At 48.2% G+C, this 27,828-nt stretch overlaps 1 protein-coding gene across 1 annotated transcript in view; it reads left to right on the top strand.

The window, feature by feature from the left end:
* Nucleotides 1-27,828, top strand: part of SLC27A2 (solute carrier family 27 member 2) — a 319,902-nt gene that overhangs the window by 270,508 nt on the left and 21,566 nt on the right. Inside the window, exon 9 of the mRNA XM_086958245.1 lies at nt 20,431-20,561. Coding sequence (XP_086814371.1) covers nt 20,431-20,561 — 131 coding nt within the window. The remainder of the gene's footprint in view (nt 1-20,430; nt 20,562-27,828) is intronic.

Genomic DNA, 27,828 nt, shown 5'->3' on the forward strand with positions numbered 1-27,828 from the left:
ACGCTTGGCTGCTGGCAGTAGTTTCTAGCACCCGGGGTCCAGTGCTTCCAGGTTCTTGTGTTCCTCTCGCAACACATCTCCCATCCAGTTGAAAAACCTACTTGACATCCTCCCCACTCACCTTTCTCACTTTTAGTTTACCCCTTTCTGCTTTTTGCAGACCTCTATTTTGCCTCTTTCTACTCATTCTGGCCATTATTTTGTCTTTCTGCTCACTCCTGACCTTTATTTTGCCTCTTTCTGCTCATTTCTGACTTTCATTCTCCCTCTTTTTACCCATATTAGACCTATATTCTGCATCTTTCTGCTCACTTCTGACATGTATTCTGCCTCTTTCTGCCCGTTTCTGCCCTTTATTCTGCCTCTTTCTGCTCCCTTCTGTCCCTTATTCTGCCTCTTTCTGCTCACTTTCCACTTTTATTTTGCCTCTTTGTGCCTATTGCTGACCTTTATTTAGCCTCTTTCTGCCCTTTCCTGACCTTTATTCTACCTTTTTCTGCTCCCTTCTGACCTTTATTCTGCCTCTTTCTGCTCATTTCTCACCTTTATTTTGCCTCTTTGTGCCTGTTGCTGACCTTTGTTCTGCCTTTTTCTGCTCTTTTCTCTCCTTTATTTTGCCTCTTTCTGATTTTTGCTGACCTTTATTTTGCCTGTTTCTGCTCAGTACTGACTGTTATTCTGACCTTTATTCTGCCTCTTTCTGCTTGTTCCTCACCTTTATTCCTCTTCTTTCTGCTCATTTCTCACCTTTATTTTGCCTCTTTCTGCTTGTTGCTGATGTTTATCTTGTCTTTTTCTGCTCATTGCTGACCTTTATGCTATCTCTATCTGCTATATTCTCACCTTTATTCTGCTTCTTTCTGCTAGTTTCTCATCTTTATTTTTGCCTCTCTCTCCACTTTTCACCCCAGGACCATGGGCAGAGTCTCAAGGCCCCCCACGGGCCAAACCGGCTCCCTGGCTCCTCGGGGAGCCGGCATTGCTAATGCATGAAGGAGCTGATGGAAATGCAGCTCTCTGCATGCAAGAGCAATCTGTTTAATCTATTTCCCTGCTTGCATGTCTGCTGGCAGAGGGAACGAGATGAAACCTCCACTTCCAGCAGGCGGAAGCACTTTGACAGCTCCCATCCGCTAGAACTGTAGAGTGTCCTTTAACTTGGCAAGAGCTGTGAGCTCCCACCAAGCTAAAGCAAACAGCTATGCCCTGGGGATGAGCACCCTGGGACATAGCAGGAGCCGGCTCTGGGGGATGGTAGTCCCCAGAGGCATGTATGGCTCCAGGAGAGCACCTTCACTGCCCACCTCCTTCTATTTGCATGGTCTGCCCGAGGAGGTGGTGGTCCCTAAGGCCAGGAACGGCCCAGGAGGGGAGCCTAAAAAGGAAACCCCAGGGGAGGCAATAGTCCACAGGGTAGGGGGAGTCCATACAGCCCTCCAGTCAATTTATTTCTAGCTCTGGAGAGGTGGTGGTCCCCGGGTCTCGGGGGAGTTTGCCAGACCTCCCTATTTCTTTGTATTTAGCCCTGGGGAGTTGGTGGTCCCCGGGACTGGATGGGGTCCGAGCGCCCCCCATGTTAATATAACTAAACTCCAGGGAGGTGGTGGTCCCCGAGGCATAATTAAACCCAAGGGCGGGCTTGTGTACCCCCTCCTTAAAAAAAATATCTGCATTCCCCAAGACATTTTTTTTTTAAAGTGCTTTTAGGCCCGGGTGACAGGGGGACCACAGTTAAAGGGTCTGTGTATTCTGACACAGCCACCTTTTCTTTTTTAAAAAGTTTTTTGTGGGACTCAACTGAAGCCGAGTCCCAAGTTGGCTTCCAACACTTCCGGATTTAAGTGTTGCTAGCCAATCAGATTTCAGCACAGGGACTGTCGGATCCTCGTAGGGTTCACTTCCCTATATACACACATAACTTTTGAAAATATTTTCAGAACTACTAAACAGATTTACTCCAAATAACAAAAAGGGTTCTTTCTGGACCAAGAGATACATTCCTGCCAAATTTGGTATAATTCCGTCCAGCAGTTCGAGCTATAGTAATGTCATGTCTAAAAATCTCTATAGAAATTAACATTGGAAAACCACTTTTTTTTACCCCCTCTCCCGCCCCCCCTTATCTCAGCCCCCGCTTGGCAGATCGCCCCGAAATGTGTCATGTACAACAAGAATCACGGCACACTTTTTTCGGAAAATTTTGCGAAGATTCTTTAGCCAGTCCCAAAGATATAGGCACGTCAAAAAGCACATTCCCTATGGAAAAATGGTCCTAACTATAATTACCTACTGGCAGTCACCTGTAAGTATAGATAGGACCTAGTTTCCATAGGAAAAGCATTTTTTGGTTCGCCTGTAACTCTGGCACCGTTTGACGAACCTTCACAAATTTTCCAAAACTAGTATGACATTCGGTTCAGCTCATGTTTTGAATTTTTCTGGGTGATTTTCAAGTGGGGGCCGGGAAAAAAGAGTGGGATCCCAAAACACATTTTCCAGGTGCATTGCGATTTTTACACAACTACATCCCTCATTTGGGAGAAAGGCAGCTTTTGGTCCAAAAAAGGACCATTTTGTGAATTGGTGTAAATCCATTCAGTAATTTATGAAATATTAATGAAAATTTAAATGTGCATATATAGGAACACAAAGGCTCTGTGAACCCTCACAGCATTGTGCTGAGATCTGATTGACTGCCAACACTTCAACCAGGAAGTGTTGGGAGCCAGTTTGGGACTCAGCTTAAGCCGAGGCCCACAAAAACTATTTAAAAAAAGAAAAGGGAGCATGGTAGGAATACGCTGACACCTTAGTTTTGGTCATGTGGAACACGAAGTGGCAAACTCTGCCAACAGAGCCAAGTTTACCACCCACCCCTATCTGAGACTAACAGACTCACTCTTCTTCTCATGTACCCAATTACAGCCCCACTCATACTTCCACACACATTTACAAACCTATTCAGACACCTACTGGGACACTCATTCACTTACTCACACAGGGGTCGATTAGGATCGCGGACGGACTTAAGTCCGTCCGCGACCCCAGAGAAGGAGGGAACGTCCGCATGGGCTGCGGCGTTCCCTCTGTGCAGATTAGGATGTGACTGCCAGGGTGGCGTTCACACATCCTCTATCTTTAACATTGCGGCGGGTGCAGCTTCGAGCTGCACCCGCCGCAATGTTAAAAATGCATGCACGGCATTTGCGTGCACAAAGCGGCAGGCACCGCGCGGTGCCTGCTGCTTTGTGCACGCAAATGCAGGGGGGTACCACCCCCCATGTGCACCCCCACCACCCCTTCACCCAGGGGGCCCGCAATGGGCCCTGAAGTGAAGGTCCGTATGCTTTTCCACGGCGGAAAAGCCACCGTGGAAAAGCATAGAAGTGCAGACATCCTAATATGCCTGGCGGTGTCTGATAGACACCGCCAGACATGTTAGTGCTTTTCCGCCGCGGTCGGATGGCGACTGCGGCGGAAAAGCTGCGGACGGAATACCAGACCCACCACCCATCCTAATTTGGTGGTGGGTCTGTGGAGGCTCCGCAGCGGTTTTCCCGCATCCTCCGGGCCGGCGGTGGCTTCCGCCGGCCAGGAGGATGCGGGAAAACCACAATCATAATAAGCCCCCATGTGTCAAAGGTTTATGGTTACAGTTAGGAAATAATATTTAAAAAGCCTTACAAATTCACTTTAAAAAAAACAAAGGTTACAGGAACGTTATAATTTGGAAATAGTTTTTTTCTGTAAAATCATACAAATTTACTGAAAAAAACAAATAGCACAGGGATGTTATAATTGGGAAATAAAATAAAAAAACATACTGCCATTTACAAACCCACTCACACACCCACACAGCTACTCACACACCCACTCACAGACCCATACAGCCACTCACAAATCCACACAGCTACTCACACCCCCTCTCACACACCCACATAACCACTCACATACCCAGTCACAGACCCATACAGCCACTCACATACCAAAGCACTGACCTATACAGCCACTCACACATGCACTCTGAAAGGTTACAGGTTACAGTTGGGAAATGATATTTTTAAAAAACCTTTGAAATTCACTAAAACACAAAGCTTACAGGAACATTATTGTTAGGAAATAGAATTTAAAAAGCCTTCAAAATCACTGGCAAAAAATAACGTTTACAGGATGTTATAGTTTGGCTCAGATTTCTCTTGTATAAAACTAGCGAAAATCAGCAGTTATAGTTATGTGAGCTAACTATAACTAACACCCCCGCAAATGACTGCCAATGACTTCACATTTGACATCATTCATGACATGGTCAGTGACATCACTGATGACATCATACCATGACAGTAAGTGTTTGTAAATGTTTCTGAGACTTAAAGATATATACTAAGGCACTACATGCGTTAAATTGCTATTTATTCGATACTATGAATGAGTGATGCTATTTCTCACTTATGTTATCTGAGTGACTGTGCGACTGTCTCTATCATTGTGTATATGGGTGTCTGAGTGGCTATATGTGCGTGAGTGGGTATGTGAGTGTCTGTATGGATGTGTCAGTGGGTATGTGAGTAGCTGTATGGGTGAGTGAGTAGCTGTATGGGTGAGTTAGTGGCTGTGTGAGTGGCTGTAAATATGAGTGAGTGGGTGTTTGAGTGGCTGTATGTGTGACTGTTACGCTGTGTAAGTGGTTGTATGAGTGAGGGAGTGGGTGTGTGAGTACCTGTATGGGTGAGTCAGCAATTATCTGAGTGGGTGTACAGGTTTGTGGGTGTGAGTGACTGGGTGACATACCTCGAAACCCGTCCCAGGATGCTTGTTTCCAGTTCAGGGAGGACCTGGCCTGGCAGAACGGGCTGGACCGTTCCCATTGGGCGCAGGGTCAAGACTGATATGCATATGGCTGGGTCCAAACTGGAATGGCTTGGTGAGCAGAAAGAGGATGGATTTAGGCCCAGATCTCTGTACTGGGGTGAATGTATGACAATGTTATGCATTCTGTCCATTAAGTGTTCGTTTTGCATTTGTCACCCCGAGTGGGACGGGTATGCCCAGACGTGGGTCCTGAGCTCTCCATGCCACTACAGTCAAACAATCCTGGCTGATGAGGGCAGAAAGCCAGAAACTGGTCCTAGGATGCTTGTTTCCAGTCCAAGGAGGACCTGGCCTGGCAGTTCGGGCTGGACTGTTCCCATTGGATGCAGGGTCAAGATTGATTTGCATATGGCTGGGTCCAAACTGGAATGGCATGGTGAGCAAAAAAACTATTGATTTAGGCCCAGATATCTGTACTGGGGTGAATGTATGACATTGTTCTGCATTCTGTCCATCAATTGTTCTTTTTGCGCTTGCGCCTTCCCACCTTTTGCCAGGATGATGGACAGCTTACCAAAAGGCCCCCCAGATGTTTCCTGACAATTTTGGTGACGCATTGTTGATGTGAAGGAACATGAGGGCATCACTAAACAAAGAAGCACTTGCTTCATACAGTTAAGAGGAAGTACCCTTGTTTGGTCGAGATTCACCTCTTTGTAGTCTTGGTGTATTCTCTATAGGAGGATTCTTGTTATCACAGATTTCTGGATGAAGATAGTTCATTCTTGCAGCAACAGCTTCTTGCTCTAGACGAGCCATCAGAATTATAATTGAGCTCCACAGCAATCCTCATAGTCTGCACTGTGTTGCCTTAATTACAAGTGCTGACATTTAAAGAAGTACTTTATTATTAATTTGCAAAAATGCTACATTTACAGGGCGTTCTTTTTGTTTAATAAAAAAATAGAAAGTAAAAGCTGGCGACTGCATGTGAATCCCCTGGTATACACACTTTTGTGCCTCCTGCGTTGGGAGTCAGGCATGTGCTTTAGAAACTACTGGCAGTGCACAATCCTCTGAGAGGGATACGATGACAGTCTAACTGGGAGCTTGTCAGAGGCCCCTCCCCCTTTGTCAACCATTCTGAAAATGTGCCTCCTGCCACACTACTTGTTTGGAGATAAAGTCCCCTTAGAGGCCGAGGGTCCTTGGGGGCCAAGAGCCCCTCGTATTACCACCAGTAAGTCCCACACAATTGAATTGCTGAGAGCTTGTCAGAGGCCCTGCCCCATTTGTCCACCATTCTGCAAATGCACCTCCTTGTACACTACTTGTTAGGGGATGAAGTACCCTTGGATGCTGAGGGGGCCAAGAACCCCTCCTGTAACCACCAGTAAGTGCCACATACCAAGATTGCTGAGAGCTAATCGGAGGCCTGGCCCCCTTTCTCCCTTCTTTTTCCACTTTTCTGCAAATGCACCTCCTTGTACACCTCTCATTGGGGGATGAAGTACCCTTGGATGCTGAGGGTCTTTGGGGGCAAGAACCCCTGCTGTTAGCACCAGTAATTCCCATACAGCAGGAAAGCTAAGGGCTTATCGGAAGCCCTGCCCCATTTCTCCACCCACTATACAGACCCATACTGCCACTCACAGACCCATACAATCACTCACAAAACCCACTCAGCTACTCAGGCACCCACTCACACACCCAGTCACAGACCCATACAGCCACTCACACACCCACTTACTAACCTATTCAGCCACTCACCCACTTTCTCTGAAAGGTTACAGTTAGGAAATAAAATGAAAAAACATTTGAAATTCACAAAAAAAACAAAGGTTACTAGGACATTATAGTTAGGAAATAGAATTTTAAAAACCTTAGAAATTCACTGAAAAAAACAAAGGTTACAGGGATGTTATAGGTAGCTCAGTAAAGTATAACTGGTGAATTTCAATGGTTTTGTGCAACTGAAATCTGAGCCTAACTATTACTTATGCCACCGCAATGCACTTCTTATGAGCTTACATATTACATTACTCATGATGTGGTCAGTGGCATCACTAATGACATCACTGATGACATCATTCACAGAACCACTCACACACCCACATACAACCTCTCATACACCCATTCAAACACCCACACAACCACTCACATACCCATTCACAGACCCATACAACTTTTGATACATAGCCACTCGCTCACTCATACAACCACTCAATCACCTATGCAGGCTATCACACAGCCACTCACCCACCTATACAGCTACTAACAGAGCTACTCACTCATACAACCGACACATACATTCACTCTTTAAGAAAACCACTAAAAAAAACATTTACACATCGAAACAAGCAGTAACACGCCAAGTCACTCACTTATACATCCAATCATGCAGACACTGACTGAACATTACATCTACTTACACACTCACTCTCCCATACACCCACTCAAACAGCCTCTCCCTCACTCATACACCCACTTATACGTCCACACATTCAACCATAAGCTACTCACACAGCCACTCAGTCACTGATACAGCCCTTCACAGAGCCACACACTCACCCATACAGACACTCACACTCACTTACCCATCCATACAGCCACTCACCCATCCATACAGCCACTTACACTCCCATACATCCATTCACACACACACTCACTCACCCATACAACTGCTCACACTTGTTCACCCATACAGCTACTTACATACCCATACAGCCACTCCCACACTGATATAGTCACACAGCCACTCAGATGACATATGTTAGAAACAGAATCAATCATTAGTGGTACAAAAATAACAGTAATTGAACTTCGTGAATTTAACTTATGCAGCAGCTTAGTATATATCTTTGTCTCAGAAATATTTTCAAAACACACTCACTGGATGATGTCATTAGTGATGTCATCAGTGATTTAACTTGATGTGTCATTAGTGATGTCATAGCTGATGATCTTGGAAAGAATATCCTTTGCGGGCGTACACCCTTGTTTCCTGACATGACAATAAACTTCATGGTTCTACAATAATCTTGTTCCACAGAGTTATAGGTTGCTGCTTTTCTAATTTACAGTGTAGTAGGTCTGTGGATGATAGCAGTGCAGGTCACTGCAGGAATAACTGTTCTGAGATAGATCATAGTGACTCCAGCCACAGTCCTGAGGATGCATTAAAAGTAAACCTCCAGGCTAAAAGGAAAACTTTTGAATTGAGTCTAGAGGTGTGAGCATGTTTGCATTTTTCTGTGTGTGAAGTAAGTTGCAGTCATTGCATACTGCCTGTGGGAACCCTCAGGATGCAAGCCTTACAAACTACTTCTCACGCCATCCCCTGCTCAAGGCTGTCATTCGTCGACTCAACGCAGAGATGGAGATGGCTTCAAAACACCCCACTGAACTAAAAATGAGTAGGCACCACTGCACTTCAAGCTTTCAAACATTACTTGCTAGACTATCTCTTATAAAGAAGGAATGATTCTATGTTGAACCAGAATTGCAATCATTCGTCAAGAGTGACTGTAATTAGTGAATCAAGCCCAGGAAAAGGCTTTGCTAGAAAGGAAATAATGCCAAAGTGGACTTGAGATATTGGTGGAGCACTGCATTAGTCACTTCTTTGCCACCATGTAGTGTGCCTAAAGACTAATTACTTCCAAAAATGAACCCACTTAAAACAATTGATTTCTTACATGACAGGATTACCCGCTGATGCTGCAAACCCATGTGTAATACTGACTTTGACTTTGGGTGACTATTAAGACTCAACCTAACTTACAAAGCAGGGAAAAGGGTCTCCTCACACTTTCTATGTTAAGTGTGATCTGACTCCCACAAAACCCTGAACAGCACCAAAAACAGATGCACTCAATGAGTTAATTCTTGATCTCATTATTTGTTCATACTTTCCTCGTGCCCTGGCCAACCTACCTCATCACCAAGCCTAGGTGTAAGAGAGAGATGTGTAAAAAAAGAGATGGAGGATTATAGTAGACAGGCTAGACTTTCTGATCGGATTATAGGGGATAGAGTTATGTAAGGCAACTTATGTCATATAAAACCACATATTAAAAGTCACCTCGACCAAGGGATTATTGTCCAGTGCTAAACAAGAAGGCAAGACAGCATCTCATTTCGCAATAATAAAGATATGCCACCCACTCACTGTCAGGGTGGTTAGGAAACTAAGGGAGGTGAGGTGTAGAAAGCGTAAACTATTGAGAAAAGTTTCACAAGAACACTCTTTACACTGTGAAATACTATTTACAATTTGAACACCCTGAAAGAAAAATCGGATTAAATAATGTCTTTGCGGTGGCACTGGCAAGTCAGGCATTGATGTAATACAATTAAATGTTATCACATCTGGTGTTGGTGATGGAATGAGACAAGAAGGTGGCACAGGGCCAGACAGTGAGTGGAATGATACAGTCCTAGTGAGGCTCTCTGATAGGCAATTGGCTCTCTGATTGGCAATTAACTTTACTTTTATCACCAGTTTAGCAATAGTTTTCTCTACCTATTTGACATTATGTTATGTTATAATTGATTTGTAAAGCGCTTGTACACCAAGTTGGTTTCTTGGCGCTACTGGGGAAGGTGAAGGTGGTGAGATTTATTCGAGAATTACTTGTACGCCTGTTTAAAAAGCCATGTTTTTTGGAGTTTACAGAATGTCATGAGGTCAGTGCAGGATCTAATCTCTGGTGGCATGGAATTCCAGTATCTTGGGGCCAGTGTGGAGAATCTGGAACCTCCAAATCTTTTCTGTTTGAAGGAAGGTGTTGTCAAGAGATGCAAGTGGGCGGATCTCAGGTTGCGGGTTGGATTGTATCTTTTGATCATGCTGTTAATGAATTTTGGATTTCTGCCATTCAGGGATTTGAAAATGATGCACCCCAGTTTAAAGGCGCATCTTTATGATATAGGAAGCCAGTGAAGTTTTTCCAGGAGGGGGGTGATATGTTGGCGTTTGTTTTCCTGCAGAATCAATCTGGCCGCCTGATTCTGTACCAGTGGAGACGATGAGTGAGATATGCCGGGATGCCATAGTATAGGGAGTTGACGTAGTAGCATTAGTAACAAGAGGGTCGGAATAGGACATAAAATAGGCTTGGACAACAAATTTAAAGTGTCCCCAGTTAGTGAATTGGAAAGCTACAAAAGTGGCCTTGTTTGAAAATTAGGGCAGTTTTAAATTTGTAAAGACATGCTGCAAAAGTATTTTACGTCATAGGGAATGCTGCATGGATTTGAGCATTCAGGAGGCAATGTTTATTTCAGTATCAGGTAATTAAACAGTAAAATTCGTCCCAGCATGCCTTACACCTGGCCCACAAATAGTCTAAGAAAACCAGTCCACAAACTAACCACTCACACCAGCCCATCAGGCACTGCCTGATTGCCGTATAAGCCTGTCTAAAATATACATATAAATGCATTCCCTGTTCTTACTTGCTGCCAACCAGAATAGCATTAGTGTGAGAAATTAGTTTGCTGGTTGACTGAGGTATGAGCCTTGGTCAAGGAGCAACCACAAACTTTGTCAGCGCGAGGCGCAAGTCAATCCTAAAATACCTTGTGCTTAACCCTCTGGTAGCTTTGCACAGAGCAGTCAGGCTTTACCTAGATGCAATTCGTAAAATATTTGTGCAACACTTCAAACTGTAAGAACTAACAAACAAAAAACAACTCACAGAAAGGATCCTACATCAGAAAAATAGATTCACATTTAATAAATAAAACAAGACCAAAATGACATAAATCCAATCAGTAGAATTGAAGTTATGAATTTTTAAATATTTTGTTGAAAATAGTGCCAAAAAGCACCAACTAAGGTAACATGATCACACTGGACTGGGTCCAAGTCACACTTTCAGGCCAACCGCAATGGAACGCAGGTCAGCTACAGTCACCAGGTCAGGCCCGCTGAAGTTTACCTTCTTGAATTTGTGCCAAGAGTCTAGTTCACGATTAAGGGGGCCGAATAGCATGGAGATTGTCGTGGGAGGCTGTTAGCATAGAATAAAGAGCAGGCCGGTGTCACGGGCAGTGCTGAGGCTTTGCTGTGGCGTTTACTCTCTAGAGGTATATGTTGTACTGCAAAGAGGCGGCTGTTGGAGCTTCGTGTTGAATTGGGGTGCAATCTGTAAGGTCTCAGTTCAAATGGGCCCTTTCGCCATCATCAGGACACCAGAAACTTGAATTCAGCTACCTTAGCCACACTTTGGGTTCAATACCTGAGGAGCACCACTTGGGGGGGTTAGGGAACTCACTGCTCCTGGGTCCAGGGTCTGGTGCAGAATGTTGGGAAAGAGTTTATGTTCCTGAGATCAGATCAGATCAGAATGTCCTTGGAACCACTCTGGTGTCATGTGTTTATTGTTGAAGTTGCCTTTCCAGCTCTCTATTCACCCAGACAACAGAGTAACAGGCAAAAGAGCTGCACAGCACATGCCTCTCTCCTCCTTCAGAGCAGCAGTCTAGCAAAGTGGCAGTCTGTTCAGCAGCACAGCGCCCATTCTTCCTCTCGAAGTATTCACAGGTCCAGATGTATACTGAAGAGTTGGTGTCTGATGTCCAATATTTATACCCACTTGTGCTGTTGAAGTGTGGAGAAGCTTCTAGAGGCAAGCTTTTGAAGTCCACATGTGCCTTGCCTTCCTGGCCCTGGCACCAGACTAACTGCAGGGGATCTGCAGCTCCTTTGTGTGGAGACAGGGCACAGCATATTTAAGTCTTAAGTGGGGCTTGGAGCAGCTGCTCCCTCCTATCCTACACCTACATTCTCCATTGTGTGTGGCTGTCTAGGAGGAATAAGCACAGCTCAACTGTCACTGATACCCAGTCATGTGATACAGAGACAGACACCAAATGGCTAAGGCAAGAAGATGCCAACCTTCTAAAAGTGGCATTTTCAGAGCTGCAACTTAAAATCAGACTTAACCAGAATTGGTTGAAATTCAAAGATGACCTTGTGGCCATCCCTGAATGGATGGCGGATAACTACCTTCAACTGAACTCCTCCAAGCCAGAAGTGCTCCTAGTGGGCCAAGATACTCATCTATGGGGCAATCACTGCTGGCCTATCACCCTTGGTACCCCCCACCAAACTGAAACCCGTGGTTAAGAACCTGGAAGTTTTGTTGGACAGTGCTCTTTCCTTTGAGGAGCATGCCTAGACTGTGTCCGGCACCTGTTTCGGTCTTCTATGTGGCTTGAAGCCAATCATGAGTTCATCCAACCCACTGTGCTGGCATGACATGATTACTGCAATGGGTTGTTACTTGGCGTCAACAAATCAGTGACTAAAAGACTACAGCGGGCACAGAACGCACTGCACCTACGCTCTTTGCGCTACCTGAGCACTGCCATGCATCAGAACTTTTGCGCCGACCCCACTGGCTACCTATCGAACAGAGAGTCTACTTTAAGACCCTGTGTACGACACACAAGATCTTGTACATTCTGGCTCCGCATATTCTGAGCAAGCTGTGCTCCTTGTACATTCTGACACGAGCCTTGCGTTCTGCGGACCTGTATCTGGCCCGTGTTCCGCGGATGCGCAGGTCAAGATCATTGGGGCGCTCGTTTATGGCACTTGCTCCAACCCTTTGGAACTCAATACCTCTGGCCGCACGCTGCATGCAAGACCACTGGGCCTTCAGGAAAATTATCAGGACATGGCTCTTTTCCAATCACTAGCTTCCTCACTTTACCGCGCTGCTATATTTAGTGCTGGGAAGCCCTGTTGCTGGTGCAGCCATGCATTCTATAAATGCTTCTAACATAACATAACATAGCCATTTGTTAGGATTTTAAATTATGATTCCAGAGACACCATGCTTGACCTAATTGCCTATTCCTATTTGTAAATTATACTTATAAAATGTAATAAGGTAATGTTGGACAGGCCACGTGAAGGGTCGCTCCCCCTCTGCCCGACCAGGCCCGAGCCCGGTCCCTCAAGTGTCACACACCACCCCTTCACGTTTTTCCGTCCCCTCCGGGACCCTTGCCTCTGAACATATCGACCTCGTGGGCCCGATCCATTACTGGCCCGCGCGCCCAGCCTGGGCGCCATCTTGGACACTCCGCCACGAGGCCGCGTGGCCCCCGATCGACCCAACCCTGGGCCTGGCTAGGCCTCAGACATCCTGGCACCACCATCCACCCAGGAGGTGAGCGGACTACTTGGCAGGTCAATGGGAGAAAGAGGTGTCGATGGTTCTCCCTCGCCAGGTGCCGCTCGCCACAACCTCCCCGGGCGCTGGCTCCACCCCCCTGCTGGGTGTCTGGACCCCTTCATCCCGGACCCCCCAACCTCCAAGTGCGAGGGTCCGGACATCAAAGGGCACTAGCCCTATAACTGGGGCAGCTCCAGAGCAGGAAGGCAGTTGTATCCTGGAGTCGAGAGACGCAGTGAAGAACTCATCCTTGTCGGACTACTGGCGCTGCCGTAGCCCTGCCTTGCGAACCTTCGTCCTGCCTGCTGGCGCTGCCGTAACCTTCGTAACCTTCATCGTCGTCGGGACCTGCTGGCGTGGCCGTGGACCGTTTGTAACCACCATCTTCACCGGGACCTGCTGGCTCCGCCGCGGACCGTCGCTTCCTTCATCCATCTCGGGACCTGCTGGCTCCGCCGCGGCCCGATCATCTAGAACGCCGAGCTCGAGGATTGAGAGCTATTTTCATCTATTGGTAACAAGACTGTCCCGCTACCCTTTTCCCAATCCAGAGACCAGAATCGAGGGGACCCCTGAGTCCAGACCTCCTTGTATACTTCTACCGTACCTAAAGAATTGCTGATAAAGTATCGTTGAACCTTATCCTGGTGTGGTGTCCGTCTGTGGGGGGGAAGTTACTTGTCTGTACGATCGCTGGAGACGGCTCTCCCCGGAGACCTCTCCCCTTGTCCTCGGCCGACCCTCCCGGTCCGTCTAACATTGGTGGCCAGCGGCGCGATCCGAATCACCGCATAATCGTACAGAGAGTAGCTCACCCCACGACGAAATCACAATGACAACCAAAGAAAGCGGATCCACCGAGAAATTTCAAATGGAGAAATTGAACGAGTACAGCCATCGTGAACTAAAACAATTCTGCATCGAACTAGGTATCGCTACCACCGGTCTAAGTACCAAAGACGATTTCAAGCAGGCCCTAGAGTCCTGGGCAGAAACCGGGGCCGTGGGAACCACCGACCAAAACATCGCAGCAGTAGAAAAAAACACCACGGCCCCCGAGGAGCAAAGAACGGGTCTCTCGCAAGACGAGATCCAGGAACGAGAAAGAACACGACTACATGAACTAGAAATGGCCCGGCTCAAAATGGATATTGAACTTAAACTGGCCGAACAAAAAATAAGCTTAGAGCACCTGCGTCTCCGCGAAGAAAGAGAGGAAAAACAGAGACAAAGGGAGCTCGAGGAAAAGAGGCTGGCGTATGAACACGAGCGCAAACTAGCTGAGATAGACTTACGCAAGCAGAACAGAGAATTAGGGGTGCCCGAGCAACCCCGCGACCCAGGGGCAACAGAGAAAAAGGTACACATCCCCAAAGATATCGTTCGAGAATACTTCCGAGAGGACGACATCCAGCAATGGTTCAAGGCCTACAAAATCGCTATGACCGCCCACCGGATCGACCGAAGCGATTGGGGAGCCGGTCTATGGGGGAGATTCCTCAATGAGGGCCGCGATGCCCTGCTACAGCTCCCGGACCATCAGATGACCTCCTATGACCACATGAAAGCTGCCCTCCTCACCCGCTATGGGCTCACACCCGAGATGTACCGTCAGAGGTTCCGAGACTGCACCCGCATCCCGGGTACAACTTGGGTGGACTACGTGAACTACTTTAGCCGAGCCTTCGAGGGCTGGATCAAAGGAAGCAATGTCACAACGTACGAACAACTCTTCAACCTCATGGTGTGGGAGCATCTATCAAACAATTGCTTCATTGAGCTCCGGCAGCACCTCCTCGACAGCAAATTGACTGATCCACGGCAGCTCGCAGCCGAGGCTGACCGGTGGGAAATCACCAGAGTGGGCCGAAATGGGTCCTATGAACAGAACCGGAACAACAACGGTCAACACCGTCCCCGAGGAGGAGGGGGGGGCCAAGGGCGAGGAAAAGACAACGCTCCGGTCACCCCCGCTACCAGCACCACCCCCCCGGCCAACCGGGGCAGCACCCCGGCGCGACCGGGATACAGAGCCAATGTCACGTGTCACCGATGCCAACGAGTCGGCCACTATGCAAACGACCCAAATTGCCCGCAGTACCAGAGCCCAAGACCCCGCCAAGTGGCCGCTGCTGCCCTAGGGGAAGAACAGATCGCCGAGGAGCAGGAAGAATACGAACAAGAGCATCAAGAATGGGAGCCAGCCGCCATGACTTTAGCATGCTTAGGGGGGAAAGACATGGTCCCGCGGGTCCCCCTACCCGCTAACACCCGGAAGTACAGCCAATGGGTGAGCATCAATGGACGCCAGGCCGAAGCCCTCCGTGACACCGGGGCCAGTGTAACAGCCGTCCGCTGTCACCTGGTGACCCCAGAACAGTTCATACCAAACATTCTCTGCCCTGTCCGTTCAGCCGATAACTCGGAAAGTCTGTGTCGGATGGCCTGCGTCCCTTTCGAATGGGGAGGGGTCTCCGGCATGTTGAAAGTAACGGTCCGAGATGATGCTCCCGTAGACTGTCTCCTGGGGAATGACCTTGAAAGCTCTCCCTGGGCAGCCGTAGAACGAAGAGAACACCTGGGGATGTTGGGCGTCCCGGACTGGGCGTGCGTCACCACCCGGTCCATGGCCGCCCGTGCCAATCCCCGACAAGAGGAACCCGAATGGCCGGCGCCTCCTCCCCCGGTCGCTCCAGTCGAAGACACCGACCGTGCCGTCCCCCCAGAACCAGCTCAACCTCCGGACCTCGCTGGCCTCGACCAGTGGCATCAAGAGGGGGGACCCACACAGGAACAGTTTCGCCAAGAGCAAAAGACCTGTCCCTCCCTCGAGGGACTCCGCCAACAAGCCCTCGCCCAGAGCGCAGGGGATACCTCCGGAACACATTGGGTCTACTGGGACAATGATCTGCTATACAGTGAACAAAGGATCGCGGAGTTGGGGGCCAGCCGAGTGCTAGTGGTGCCCCTCCGTTTTAGAGACTTCTTGCTAAACCTGGCCCACAATGTCCCCCTGGCTGGACACCTGGGTCAGGATAAAACCTACAGCCGCCTAGTAACCCACTTCTTCTGGCCCAAAATGAGGAATGATGTACTCCAGCATTGCCGATCTTGCCCCACGTGCCAAGCCAGCGGAAAGAGCGGCCGCAAACTAAAGGCCCCCCTGCAACCATTTCCCGTGGTCACCACCCCGTTCGAGAGGGTCGGGATGGACATTGTGGGGCCCCTGGACCCCCGTACAAAACAAGGACATCGGTTCATCCTGGTACTAGTGGACCACGCCACCCGCTACCCCGAGGCTGTTCCCCTGCGAACTGTGACAGCCCCGGTGGTCGGCCGGGCCCTGATGGGGATCTTCTCCCGTGTGGGCTTCCCCAGAGAAGTCGTCAGCGACAGGGGCACAAACTTTATTTCCAAATATATGAAGTCCCTCTGGCAACAGTGTGGGGTCACCTACCAATTCACGACCCCCTATCACCCTCAAGGAAACGGACTCGTTGAGCGGTTCAACCGCACGCTCAAAGGGATGATTGGGGGGTTGGAAGAGCCCCTCCGTCGCCAGTGGGATGTGCTGCTGCCGTGCCTCCTCTTCGCCTATCGAGAGGTCCCCCAGAAGTCCCTCGGCTTCAGCCCGTTTGAGTTATTGTATGGACACCCCGTACGGGGGCCTCTCAGTCTAGTCAAGGAAGGCTGGGAAATGCCCCCTCTAAAGAACCCCCCAGATGTCTTCAAATACCTACTAACCCTCCGCAACCAGACCCGACGGTTCAGAGAGCTGGCAAAAGCAAACTTGGAGGCCAGTCAAGAGGACATGAAAAAGTGGTATGACCGAAATGCCTCCTCCATCGAATTTGAACCCGGACAACAGGTATGGGTGATGTCCCCCACCGAGCCCTGCGCTCTGCAAGACAAGTGGACGGGGCCCTTCAAAGTAGTCGAGCGTAAGGGTCCTGTCACCTATCTCATCGACATGGAGTCTTCACGGAACCCCCTCCGAGTCCTCCACGCTAATAGGCTGAAACCCCACTTTGTGCGCTCAGAACTCAGCCTCCTGATGGCCACAGACAATGGAGCCGAAGAAGACTCCGAACCCCTCCCTGACCTCCTACGGACTCGGGAGAAAGACGGCTCCGTGGACGGGGTCCGACTCTCGGAGGCCCTCCCTCTGGAACAACGCCAAGAATGTCGAGACCTTCTGTTGCAGTTCGCCGACCTGTTTTCCCTCACCCCAGGTGTCACTTCCTGGTGTGTGCACGACGTGGACACGGGGGACAGCCCCCCTATCCGCCACCGGGCCTACCGCGTACCAGATTGGGTACGGGCTTGCATCCAGGAAGAAGTAACCAAAATGCTCACCCTCGGGGTCATTGAGCCCTCAGACAGCCCCTGGGCCAGCCCAGTAGTACTGGTCCCCAAAGCAGCCGCTCCCGGCACCACACCGGAACTCCGGTTCTGCGTCGACTACCGGGGCTTGAATGCGGTCACCAGAACAGACGCACATCCCATCCCCCGGGCGGATGAACTAATCGACCGCATGGGAGCTGCCCGCTACCTCAGCATTTTCGACTTGACGGCGGGCTACTGGCAGATCGGCCTCACACCCCGGGCCCAAGAGCGATCTGCATTTTCCACTCCTGATGGCCATTATCATTTCAAGGTCATGCCCTTCGGCATGAAGAATGCCCCCGCAACATTTCAGCGGCTAGTCAACCAGGTCTTGGCCGGGCTCGAAGGATTCAGCGCCGCCTACCTAGACGACATCGCTGTGTACAGCCACCACTGGTCCGACCACCTCCACCACCTCCGAGCGGTGCTACAGGCCCTTCAGCAAGCTGGCCTCACGATCAAGGCCAGCAAATGCCAAATTGGTCAGGGGTCCGTAACCTACCTCGGACACCAGGTGGGAAGCGGCCTGGTGGCCCCTCTGCAGCTCAAAATTGCCGCCATCCAGTCCTGGCAGCCCCCCATCACCCAGACCGAGATCCGCGCCTTTTTGGGACTCACGGGCTATTACAGACGGTTCGTGAAAGACTATGGTACCATAGTGGGGCCCCTCACAGAGCTCACGTCCAAAAATCAGCCCAAGAAGGTCAACTGGACCCCAGATTGTCAAACAGCCTTCGAACAACTGAAGGCCGCCATGTGCTCCGCCCCTGTGCTTCAGGCCCCCGACTACAGCCAGGAATTCGTCGTCCAGACGGATGCCTCCGACCACGGCATTGGGGCGGTCCTGTCTCAATTGAACACCGAAGGCCTTGATCAACCAGTGGCCTTCATCAGCAGGCGACTCCTACCTCGAGAACAACGCTGGAGCACCATCGAGAGGGAGGCCTTCGCCGTGGTATGGGCCCTCAAAAAGCTCCGGCCCTACCTCTTTGGCACCCACTTCCGGGTGCAGACCGACCATCGACCCCTGCAGTGGCTGATGCAGATGCGGGGGGAAAACCCAAAACTTCTACGTTGGTCCATCTCCCTACAAGGGATGGACTTCACTGTTGAACACCGGCCTGGGCCAGATCACGCCAACGCAGATGGCCTGTCCCGGTTTTTCCGCCTCGACGAGGAGAGTCCCCAAGAGGATGGGTGACTCTCCCCGCCTTCAGCTGGGGGGGACGCATGTTGGACAGGCCACGTGAAGGGCCGCTCCCCCTCTGCCCGACCAGGACCGAGCCCGGTCCCTCAAGTGTCACACACCACCCCTTCACGTTTTTCCGTCCCCTCCGGGACCCTTGCCTCTGAACATATCGACCTCGTGGGCCCGATCCATTACTGGGCCGCGCGCCCAGCCTGGGCGCCATCTTGGACACTCCGCCACGAAGCCGCGTGGCCCCCGTTCGACCCAACCCTGGGCCTGGCTAGGCCTCAGACATCCTGGCACCACCATCCACCCAGGAGGTGAGCGGACTACTTGGCAGGTCAATGGGAGAAAGAGGTGTCGATGGTTCTCCCTCGCCAGGTGCTGCTCGCCACAACCTCCCCGGGCGCTGGCTCCACCCCCCTGCTGGGTGTCTGGACCCCTTCATCCCGGACCCCCCAACCTCCAAGTGCGAGGGTCCGGACATCAAAGGGCACTAGCCCTATAACTGGGGCAGCTCCAGAGCAGGAAGGCAGTTGTATCCTGGAGTCGAGAGACGCAGTGAAGAACTCATCCTTGTCGGACTACTGGCGCTGCCGTAGCCCTGCCTTGCGAACCTTCGTCCTGCCTGCTGGCGCTGCCGTAACCTTCGTAACCTTCATCGTCGTCGGGACCTGCTGGCGTGGCCGCGGACCGTTTGTAACCACCATCTTCACCGGGACCTGCTGGCTCCGCCGCGGACCGTCGCTTCCTTCATCCATCTCGGGACCTGCTGGCTCCGCCGCGGCCCGATCATCTAGAACGCCGAGCTCGAGGATTGAGAGCTATTTTCATCTATTGGTAACAAGACTGTCCCGCTACCCTTTTCCCAATCCAGAGACCAGAATCGAGGGGACCCCTGAGTCCAGACCTCCTTGTATACTTCTACCGTACCTAAAGAATTGCTGATAAAGTATCGTTGAACCTTATCCTGGTGTGGTGTCCGTCTGTGGGGGGGAAGTTACTTGTCTGTACGATCGCTGGAGACGGCTCTCCCCGGAGACCTCTCCCCTTGTCCTCGGCTGACCCTCCCGGTCCGTCTAACAGGTAACTCCAATGTTATCCTAAGGTAGGTCTTGCAGTAATGAAACATGAATTTAAGAGTTTTACACTGCCAGGACATGAAAAGCTCAAAAGTACATGTCCAACTTTGTAAATACACTGCACACTGCCCTTTGTGTGTCCATGGCCTACCTGAGAGGTAACTTATATGTACTAAAAATGAAGATTTGGGCCTGGCAAATTATTTATTTTGCCAGGTCGTAATTGCACAGACATACTGCAATGAAAAGCATGTAAATTAAATATGTCAATTGGGTATTAGCAATCTAACATGTTTTAAGGAGACAGCACAATCACTTTAGCACTAGTTAACAGTGGTAAAGTGTGCAGAGTCCTATGGCTAGTAAAAAGCAAAGCCAGCAAAACAGGAGGACTGACGGCAAAATGTTAGGGGGTAAACCACAGCAAGGATGTCAGGTCTAACAACTTGTTGTAGATTTTTTGTAGCTCTGTAAGAGAGCATGCTTGTATAGACACATAGATCACTGCCTCTTGTTCTCTCACACATGGACGCCTCTCTCTCATTTACCATCTCTCTCTCTGATGTACATATATGCCACTGTCTCATTCACTTTTTTCTTACTCCCACTCACTCACATACACGCACCGTGTACCTTTCTTCATGTAAGTACACCGTACCCCAGTGTGACAAAAGCATAACTTTAGACGAAACGTAATGAAATATATTCTAAATATATTTATATGAATTCTGTGTGATATTCTACTAACAAGTGTGAACTTTAATATTTACAGAGCACGAAGGAAGGATAGGAATGGCAACAATTAGACTACGCGAGGAAATAGAATTTGACGGGCAAAAGCTGTACAAGCATGTCATCGAGCACCTTCCAAATTACGCAAGACCTCGATTTCTCAGACTCCAGGTAATATAATAATTTCAGTGTCCTGATTTTCTGGGTTCGAGGTCTGGCCTCTCCCTTTAGAACTTCCAAGGTTGTTCTCTTCAGTCATCAGCGTCATTCTGAATTTAACCATAATGGTAGAAACAGAAATAGCGCTTGCTTTATTGCCTAATTAACAGCTGTTTTAAAGTGCACCTCCCGGTACATCAGTTATCCTTTCAATGACCAAGAATGCCCCCTGCAGCGTTATACATTACAGATTGCACTGAGTGTGGTGGTAGGATAGGATAACCAGACAACAGAAGTAATAAGTAAGTCTGACCCTATTAAACATAGATCTCCTGTGTCGTCACGTGTTGTACTTCCTGGTTTTATGATACGCTTTTTAAACCATTATGACCTCCATGTTTAAAAAGTAATCTTTTTTGCCATTGTATCTTATCTCCCACCCCTCCCTCCACCACCCCCTGCACTGATAGGAAAACTAGGCTTTTCTATGTTCACGAGGAAGAGGTCCTAACTTGAAAGTTTAACTTAATCTAAGGAATACTACAATCTATTTTAAAAGTCCGACGTCTCCTACCCGGACATAAAACATTTAAAAAGGACCTTAAAAAGTCATGTACTTATTCATTAAATGTTAAAGAAATCGGTTTACTAATTACATTTTATTAAGTTATGCAGTTGTTTATATGTAGACGAGGACCCCGTAGGACATCAGTGAAGTCTACATTTTATTCATAGAAGCCTGGTGTAGCGGAAATGGAAAGATACATAAAACATCTCTCTGTTGTGGCAATTGTTAATGTTCTTTTTTAGTCACGTTTGTGATCATTCATGGGGGTGAAGAATGTAGCACGGAACATGTTAAAGGACCCTAAGAGACAGTGGTAACATGATGCTGGACATTCCATTTCATGTTGAAACAGATCAACCAGTCAAATTAGTCAGTAAAAGACCACCAAACGTGATGAGAGGAGAACTTGGAGTTGTTGTTACATAGTATCAATGTTTGAGGGTGCGGGCGAGTGTGGACTTGTGATTATGGGGCAGTAGAGAGGCTGAGTTGACACAGCAATCCATTAAGCAGGAGGGGGTTATTGGAAGCTGTAACAGCATGCTAGAGGTGACTCAAACGGTGATGAAATATATATATGTATATGTAATCAGTATTTAGTGTATATAAGTCAAAATATGCAGCCAGAGCACCAAAGTCTTCTCTATGGGTTCTCTTGTTTCTGCTAGAAGCCTCCTCAGGTCCTCTTCCTATTCTGGCTTCTCCTGGATAATCCGGTATCACCCTCGGGAGGGGAATCAAAAGGAGGTATTAGAAAATGGATTCCTGGTTGGCTGAGGTGTGCACCTAGGCCAGGCAGGAACCACCACTCTAGTCCGGGTAAGCTAAATACACACTAAAACTCTCTGATAGCTTGGCACAGAGCAGTCAGGCTTATCTAAAGAGGCAATGCGTGAAGTATTTGTGCAACACACTCACACAGTAACGCAATGAATACACCACAAAAAGATTCCACACAGGTTTAACCCCTTGCATGCTGATGAGGCCCCCAGCCATCATGCACGACGGCGCTCGCGTGCTGATGACAGCTGGGGGCCGTCATAAACCCGCCCACTTGCGATTTTGCCGCACAGGCTCAGAATCGAGGCCACATGCAAGGGATTAAAGAAATAGATTATTATATTATAAACAAAACAAGACCAAACCGACATCCAATGCATAGAAGTTGAAATATTGAATTTTAGAGGAATAAATGCAGTAATGTGCTTAGAAGCAAGTAGTGCTATAAAAGTTACTTTGGGTTGCGCTGGACCGAGGCAAAGTCAAGGTTCAGGCCTACTGCAATGGAATGCCAGCCAGCTACAGGATCCACACAGACCGTGGTGAACAAAGAACCTTTCCTGGACTCAAACTACAAGATATGTGGAGTCCCGCAGGTGCAGGATGCGTCGATCTTCTCCACGCAGTGAAGGCGTTGCGTCAGTTCCAAAGACAGGTGCTGAAGTTAAGAGGTGTCGAGGGATGTACCAGATTCTGCCACATGGATGCATTGATCTCACCAAGCTGCCGCGGCAGGGCTACACTGTCCGGTGCATCGATTTTTGGTGGCAAACCATTGGTTAGGAGGCAATCTGCCGATTTTACTTCAGCAACCGATTCGATGCACGGGTTCCACTACACACAGGCAGAAGATGTGTCTAAATCTGCATGGGAGGTATCTGGGCCCCTTCCAGTGATTCAAGCATAGGAGCAGAGGTAGAGACTTTGATATCCCTGAGTCTCAAGCAACAGGATGCAAGCCAACAAGCCCTTGGAGATCACTTGGCGTGAAGGCAGAGTCCAGCTCTCCTTCAGCAGAGTCGGAGAGCAGCCGGGCAATAAACAGAAAAGTAGGCCTTCCAAATCAGCATTCTTATTGAGTCCTTTAAGCTGCACAGGAGTTCTTCTGGCAGAGCTTCAGTTACAAGTCCATTAGTGTCTGATTTTAGTGATCCAGAGACCCAGTACTTGTACCCAAATGTGTCTTTGATATGGGGGTGATTTCAAAGCGGTTCTCTGAAGTGTACAAGTATCCCTTTCAACATAGTCCTGTCTGCCAGGCTATCTGTGGGGAGTAATCAGTACTTTGTGTGGGGACAGGATACAGCCTATTTAAGTGAAGTGTTATCCCTTCCCTCTCTACCATCCTGCTCTGGCAAAGCCAGTAGAAGGCAGATGTATGTAGATGGGTACTCAGATACACCTATCCCTCATGTGTTGTGACTATCTAGAAGGAATGCACAAGGTGTAGCGGTCACCCACCCTAGACCTGTATTGGAGAAAGCCTTTCAGGCACACACAGCAGTAAGTGCAGAGAAATGTCCACTTTCTAAAAGTGGGCTTTCTAAAACATTTTAAATCCAACTTTACCAGTAAGGAGGATTTATTATTACCATTCCAAAGATATGAAACATGAAAAAGCTAGTCCCTTCTGATCAGGAATTACCACTTCAAAGTGTATAAGGGAATCCCCTATGTAATCCAACGAGAGGGGCAGTGAAAAACTAATTTGGGTGTGTGTCACTACTAGGACATGTAAAGATTAAACAAACTTATCCTACCTTTTACTTACATAGTACCCTGCCCTATGGCTACCTCTGGCCTACCTTAGGGGTGACTACTATGTAGCAAAAGGCATATTTAAGGCTTGGCAAGTAGTTTTAAATGCCAAGTCGAAGTGGAAGTCAACTGCACACACAGGCATAGAAATGGCAGGCTTGAGACAGGTTTGAAAGCCTACTTCTGTGGGTAGTACAATTAGTGCAGCAAGCCTACTAGTAACATTTTACTTACACGCCCTGGGTATATAGTATACCACTTTACATGGATTTACAGGTAGATTAAATGTGGCAGACATGTATACATCAAATGCACATGTGTTTAGGGAAGAAGCACATGCACTGTAGCACTAGTTAGCAGTATTAAGGTACTCCCAAGTCCTAAGGCCAACAAAAATAATTCACCAAAAAGAGGAGGAGGAAGGCAGAAAGCTTGGGGTGACCCTTCAGAAAATGCCATTTTTCAACAGGAGGCCGTAGTTATCAGGTCAAGCTCTGGTTGTATGTCTCGTCACCTGCACCTTCATGCGACATTATGATGCCCCTTTGCTGGTATCCAGTACAGAGGAAAAACTGTCAGCCACTGTAAGGAATTCAATCCAGAAAAACAAACTCCTCGCATGTTACAACATTCACATGCCTTTAGCACCATCCGACTGATCACCTGTGAATTTCCAAAAAAGTGTGCACAGCTCAATTATGCCCTTCAAGTGCTTCCCACTATACACCCTACAATCCAGTTAAGTAACCCCATGCCGCCACCCACCAAACAATGGCTTGTGCCCTCTTCTGGTCACTTGCCGGAGGCCACGGCTCTGACTTAAATCCGCGGCGGCCTCGTCCGTGTTACCTTTTCCAGGGCGAGATGCACAGCTCAGGCTCCTCCTATACAGCAGTTGTTGGCTGAGACTGTTTCCTCCAGTCTGTTGCCACCTCTTGAGTTGACAGAGCCTCAGTACTCACCACTTCTGGTTGCTCCTCTTCTCTCGGCTGGCTGGTCCTGCTGATGATCTTTAGGTCATCCTGCTCCCTCGTGGTGTCCGGTCGGTCTTTTCCTTTTCACTCCATGTTTGTGAACCACTCCCCTGCCTCTAGTGCAGTTTCCTCCTCGTCTCCCTCACCACACACACCATACGCTGCAACAGGCCTCCTATTATTGGGCCTGGTCGGACTAAGGGACGGGTTCTGGCTGATTACTACAATGCCAGCCAGCGTTCCCTTCGTACTCCCTTTTTTCACACCAGAGCCAATCTCCACCGCTTGTCCGACCTCTTGGTCACAGTAATTCACTTCCAGAAATGGCAGTTCAGGCCATGGTGAGAACAGCTGACCAGGGCAGAAAGTCAGCACTGCTGTGCATCTTCCCAGGTCGATGATGTGTCTGGAATGAGAATGATTAAAAGTCTAAGAACCAATGCAGTATTCTGAGGTTGCTGTCTTTGTTTTGGGCTAACCAGACAAGGGGTGCATGGTCCGTAAGTAGAATGAAGGGGTGGTCTAACAAATAGTATTGAAGGGCTTCCATGGGCCATTTAATAGCCAGGCACTGTTTTTCAATTTTAGAATACTGCTTTAAAGCCGTAACAGTTTTTTGCTTATGTATGACACTGTGTGAAGGCAATCGGTCTGATCTGACTGTGACTCAATGGCACTCAGCCCTGAGTCTCGCAATCAGATGCGTCTGTCTGTAGGTCAAACAGCCGGCCGAAATCTGGGAATATCAACACAGGATCCCCACACAACCTGATCTTTAACCATTCGTAGCTCTGTTGTGCTGGAGACCACTCAGTGATTTGATTAGGTACTTTTTTTTTAACAACAAGCAGTCGGTGGAGTAGCCATTTTGGAAAAAAAGTAGCGGTAGGAACCTACCAGTCCCATAAATGATCTGATGTAGTTCTTGTCCACGAGACGTGGCAAATCTTGGATTGCCTTCACCTTGTCAAACCTAGGAACTAATCCTTCCCTCTTGGACATGGTATCCCAGGTACCAGATGAAGTTGGTGGCTAAAGTACATTTTTCTGGGTTCACTGTGAGGCCTGCTTTCTGAAAGGTCATGAAGACCATCTCCAGGTGATGGATATGCCATTCCCAGGAAGGACTGTAGATGACTATATCATCCAAATAGGCCGCAGCATAGTGAGGATGGGTACACATGAGTAAGTCCATTAGTAGTTGGAAGGTAGAGGGTGCCCCATGCAGGCCAAATGTTTAGACTCTGAAATGGTGTAAACCTGATGGGGTGAAATAGGCTGTTTTCCATCTGATATTTAGGATCAACCGGATTTGCCAATAACCCTTGGTAAGATTGAGGTTAGGGAGATAGGCAGCAGTACTCAGGTTTTCTATCAGCTCGTCCACCCTGAGCAAAGGGTAGGTGTGGAACTTCGATTTGCTATTCAGTTGCTGGAAATCAATACAGAACCTAATGGACCTATACGGTTTTGGGACGAGAACCATCAGGGAACACCAGGCGCTGCTGGATAGCTCAATGATCCCTTCTTTCAATATGTTGGACACCTCTTCTGTCATCGCTCCATCTGGCTTCGGATATCCTGTTGGGTTGTAAACAGATTATTTTTATTTACATTTACCTTCTGTGATGATGTCATGCTGTACCAAAGTGGTCTGACGTGGATATATATGGAACGTGTCTCTATCTGTCTACGAGCACCTGAATGTGTTCTTTCTGTGTGGTATCAAGACAGGGACATAACTGTATTGAACCCTCCATTAGGGTCTGCTCCTTAGGCACAAAGGAAATCTCCAGAGGTTGCGAACTGTTACAAACGGAGCCGGTTGGGCCGCCCTATCCTGGACACTGTCTCCCTCCCATTTCTTAAGTGGATTACTGTGGTATATCTATCCTTTTGTTGCACAATAGAGCACCACTAGTTTGTAGGTCACAGGTGTGGCCTGGGAGACCAAAACATATGGTCCCTGCCATCTTGCAAGTAACTTATTTTCTGAGGATGGCAAAAGCACTAAAGCCTTCTCCCCCACTCGTAGTTCCCTGATCTTCGTGTTTTAATCACACCCTGACTTTGGGTTCTCCTGGACTTTCTCCATATTTAGTCTGACATATTCCCACAGAGTATGGAACTTTTCTTGCAAGCTGGCAGAATATTCTAGCAGCCAGAGCCCCTCATCTTCTTCTTCTTCCCACCGGTCTGCTGCTACAGCTATTGGGGTCCTGAGCTTTCTACCAAAGACTAGTTTGAAGGGGCTGTACCCTGTGGAGGATTGGGGCGTGTGTGCCGATAGCAAACAATACACGAGGCATCTTTCTGTCCTTGCCCCCCTGTATCTGAGACAAGTTTCTTTAAGGTGGTTTTAATAGTGTAATTATATTGCTCATTGAGAATGCTGGTGGAGAAGCATTATTAAATTAATTAAATTCAACTCTGACTTGCAATTAAAGTCTTCGGCTCCCCATCAAATTCATCTCCTCGGCAACGGATCTTTGCCACCGTTTAGAATGGAACATCAATCAAAGACATTTCAATAGACAGCATCAATTTAGTCATTTAATTGAGTCAATAATGAGAGTCTAGGATCAGTTCAAAAACAGTCATTTTATCAAGTCAAAAGTCAAAAATATCTTTATTACGGCCAACATGGCCCAAAAAGTACAGATGTTTGCAACATATTATTTAAAAAAATTCAGCAAATTATTTTAAAATACAATACAATAGACTCCAAAGGTGTATACAATTTTAAAATTGGGGTTATAATCAGAGTAATACTTTCCTCCTAGGATCTTTACATAGCAGCATCAATTATAGGATCAAAGTGCATGGTGCAATGTTCAGAAATTATTGGCGTTCAGTGGCCCCCCATGTTAGACTTTTCCATCGACCCAGAACCGATTGGTAAGAGGGATGGAGCAGTAACTATTTCCTAGCTGCCAGGGCAATTGAAGATTTAATGAAGATCCTTCTTGAACACCACATTGAAAAAAGGAACCCTGCCACAGAATAGACTATTGGAATACTAAGGTCATATTTCAGTATCCTGAAAGTTTCAACACAGGACCCCCTGCCTAAATTTCTACAAATCTGGGCTAGCCATCTCTTTCTCGTTTTGCTGTACCCCGAGCATACAAAGAAGACATGGAGCTCAGATTCCCCCGGATAATCGGAAGTAGCGCACCTGGACTCATTTTGTGGTTTC

The sequence above is a fragment of the Lissotriton vulgaris genome, chromosome 2_1 (genome assembly GCF_964263255.1).
Source record: "Lissotriton vulgaris chromosome 2_1, aLisVul1.2, whole genome shotgun sequence".
NCBI classification, from domain to species: domain Eukaryota; kingdom Metazoa; phylum Chordata; class Amphibia; order Caudata; family Salamandridae; genus Lissotriton; species Lissotriton vulgaris.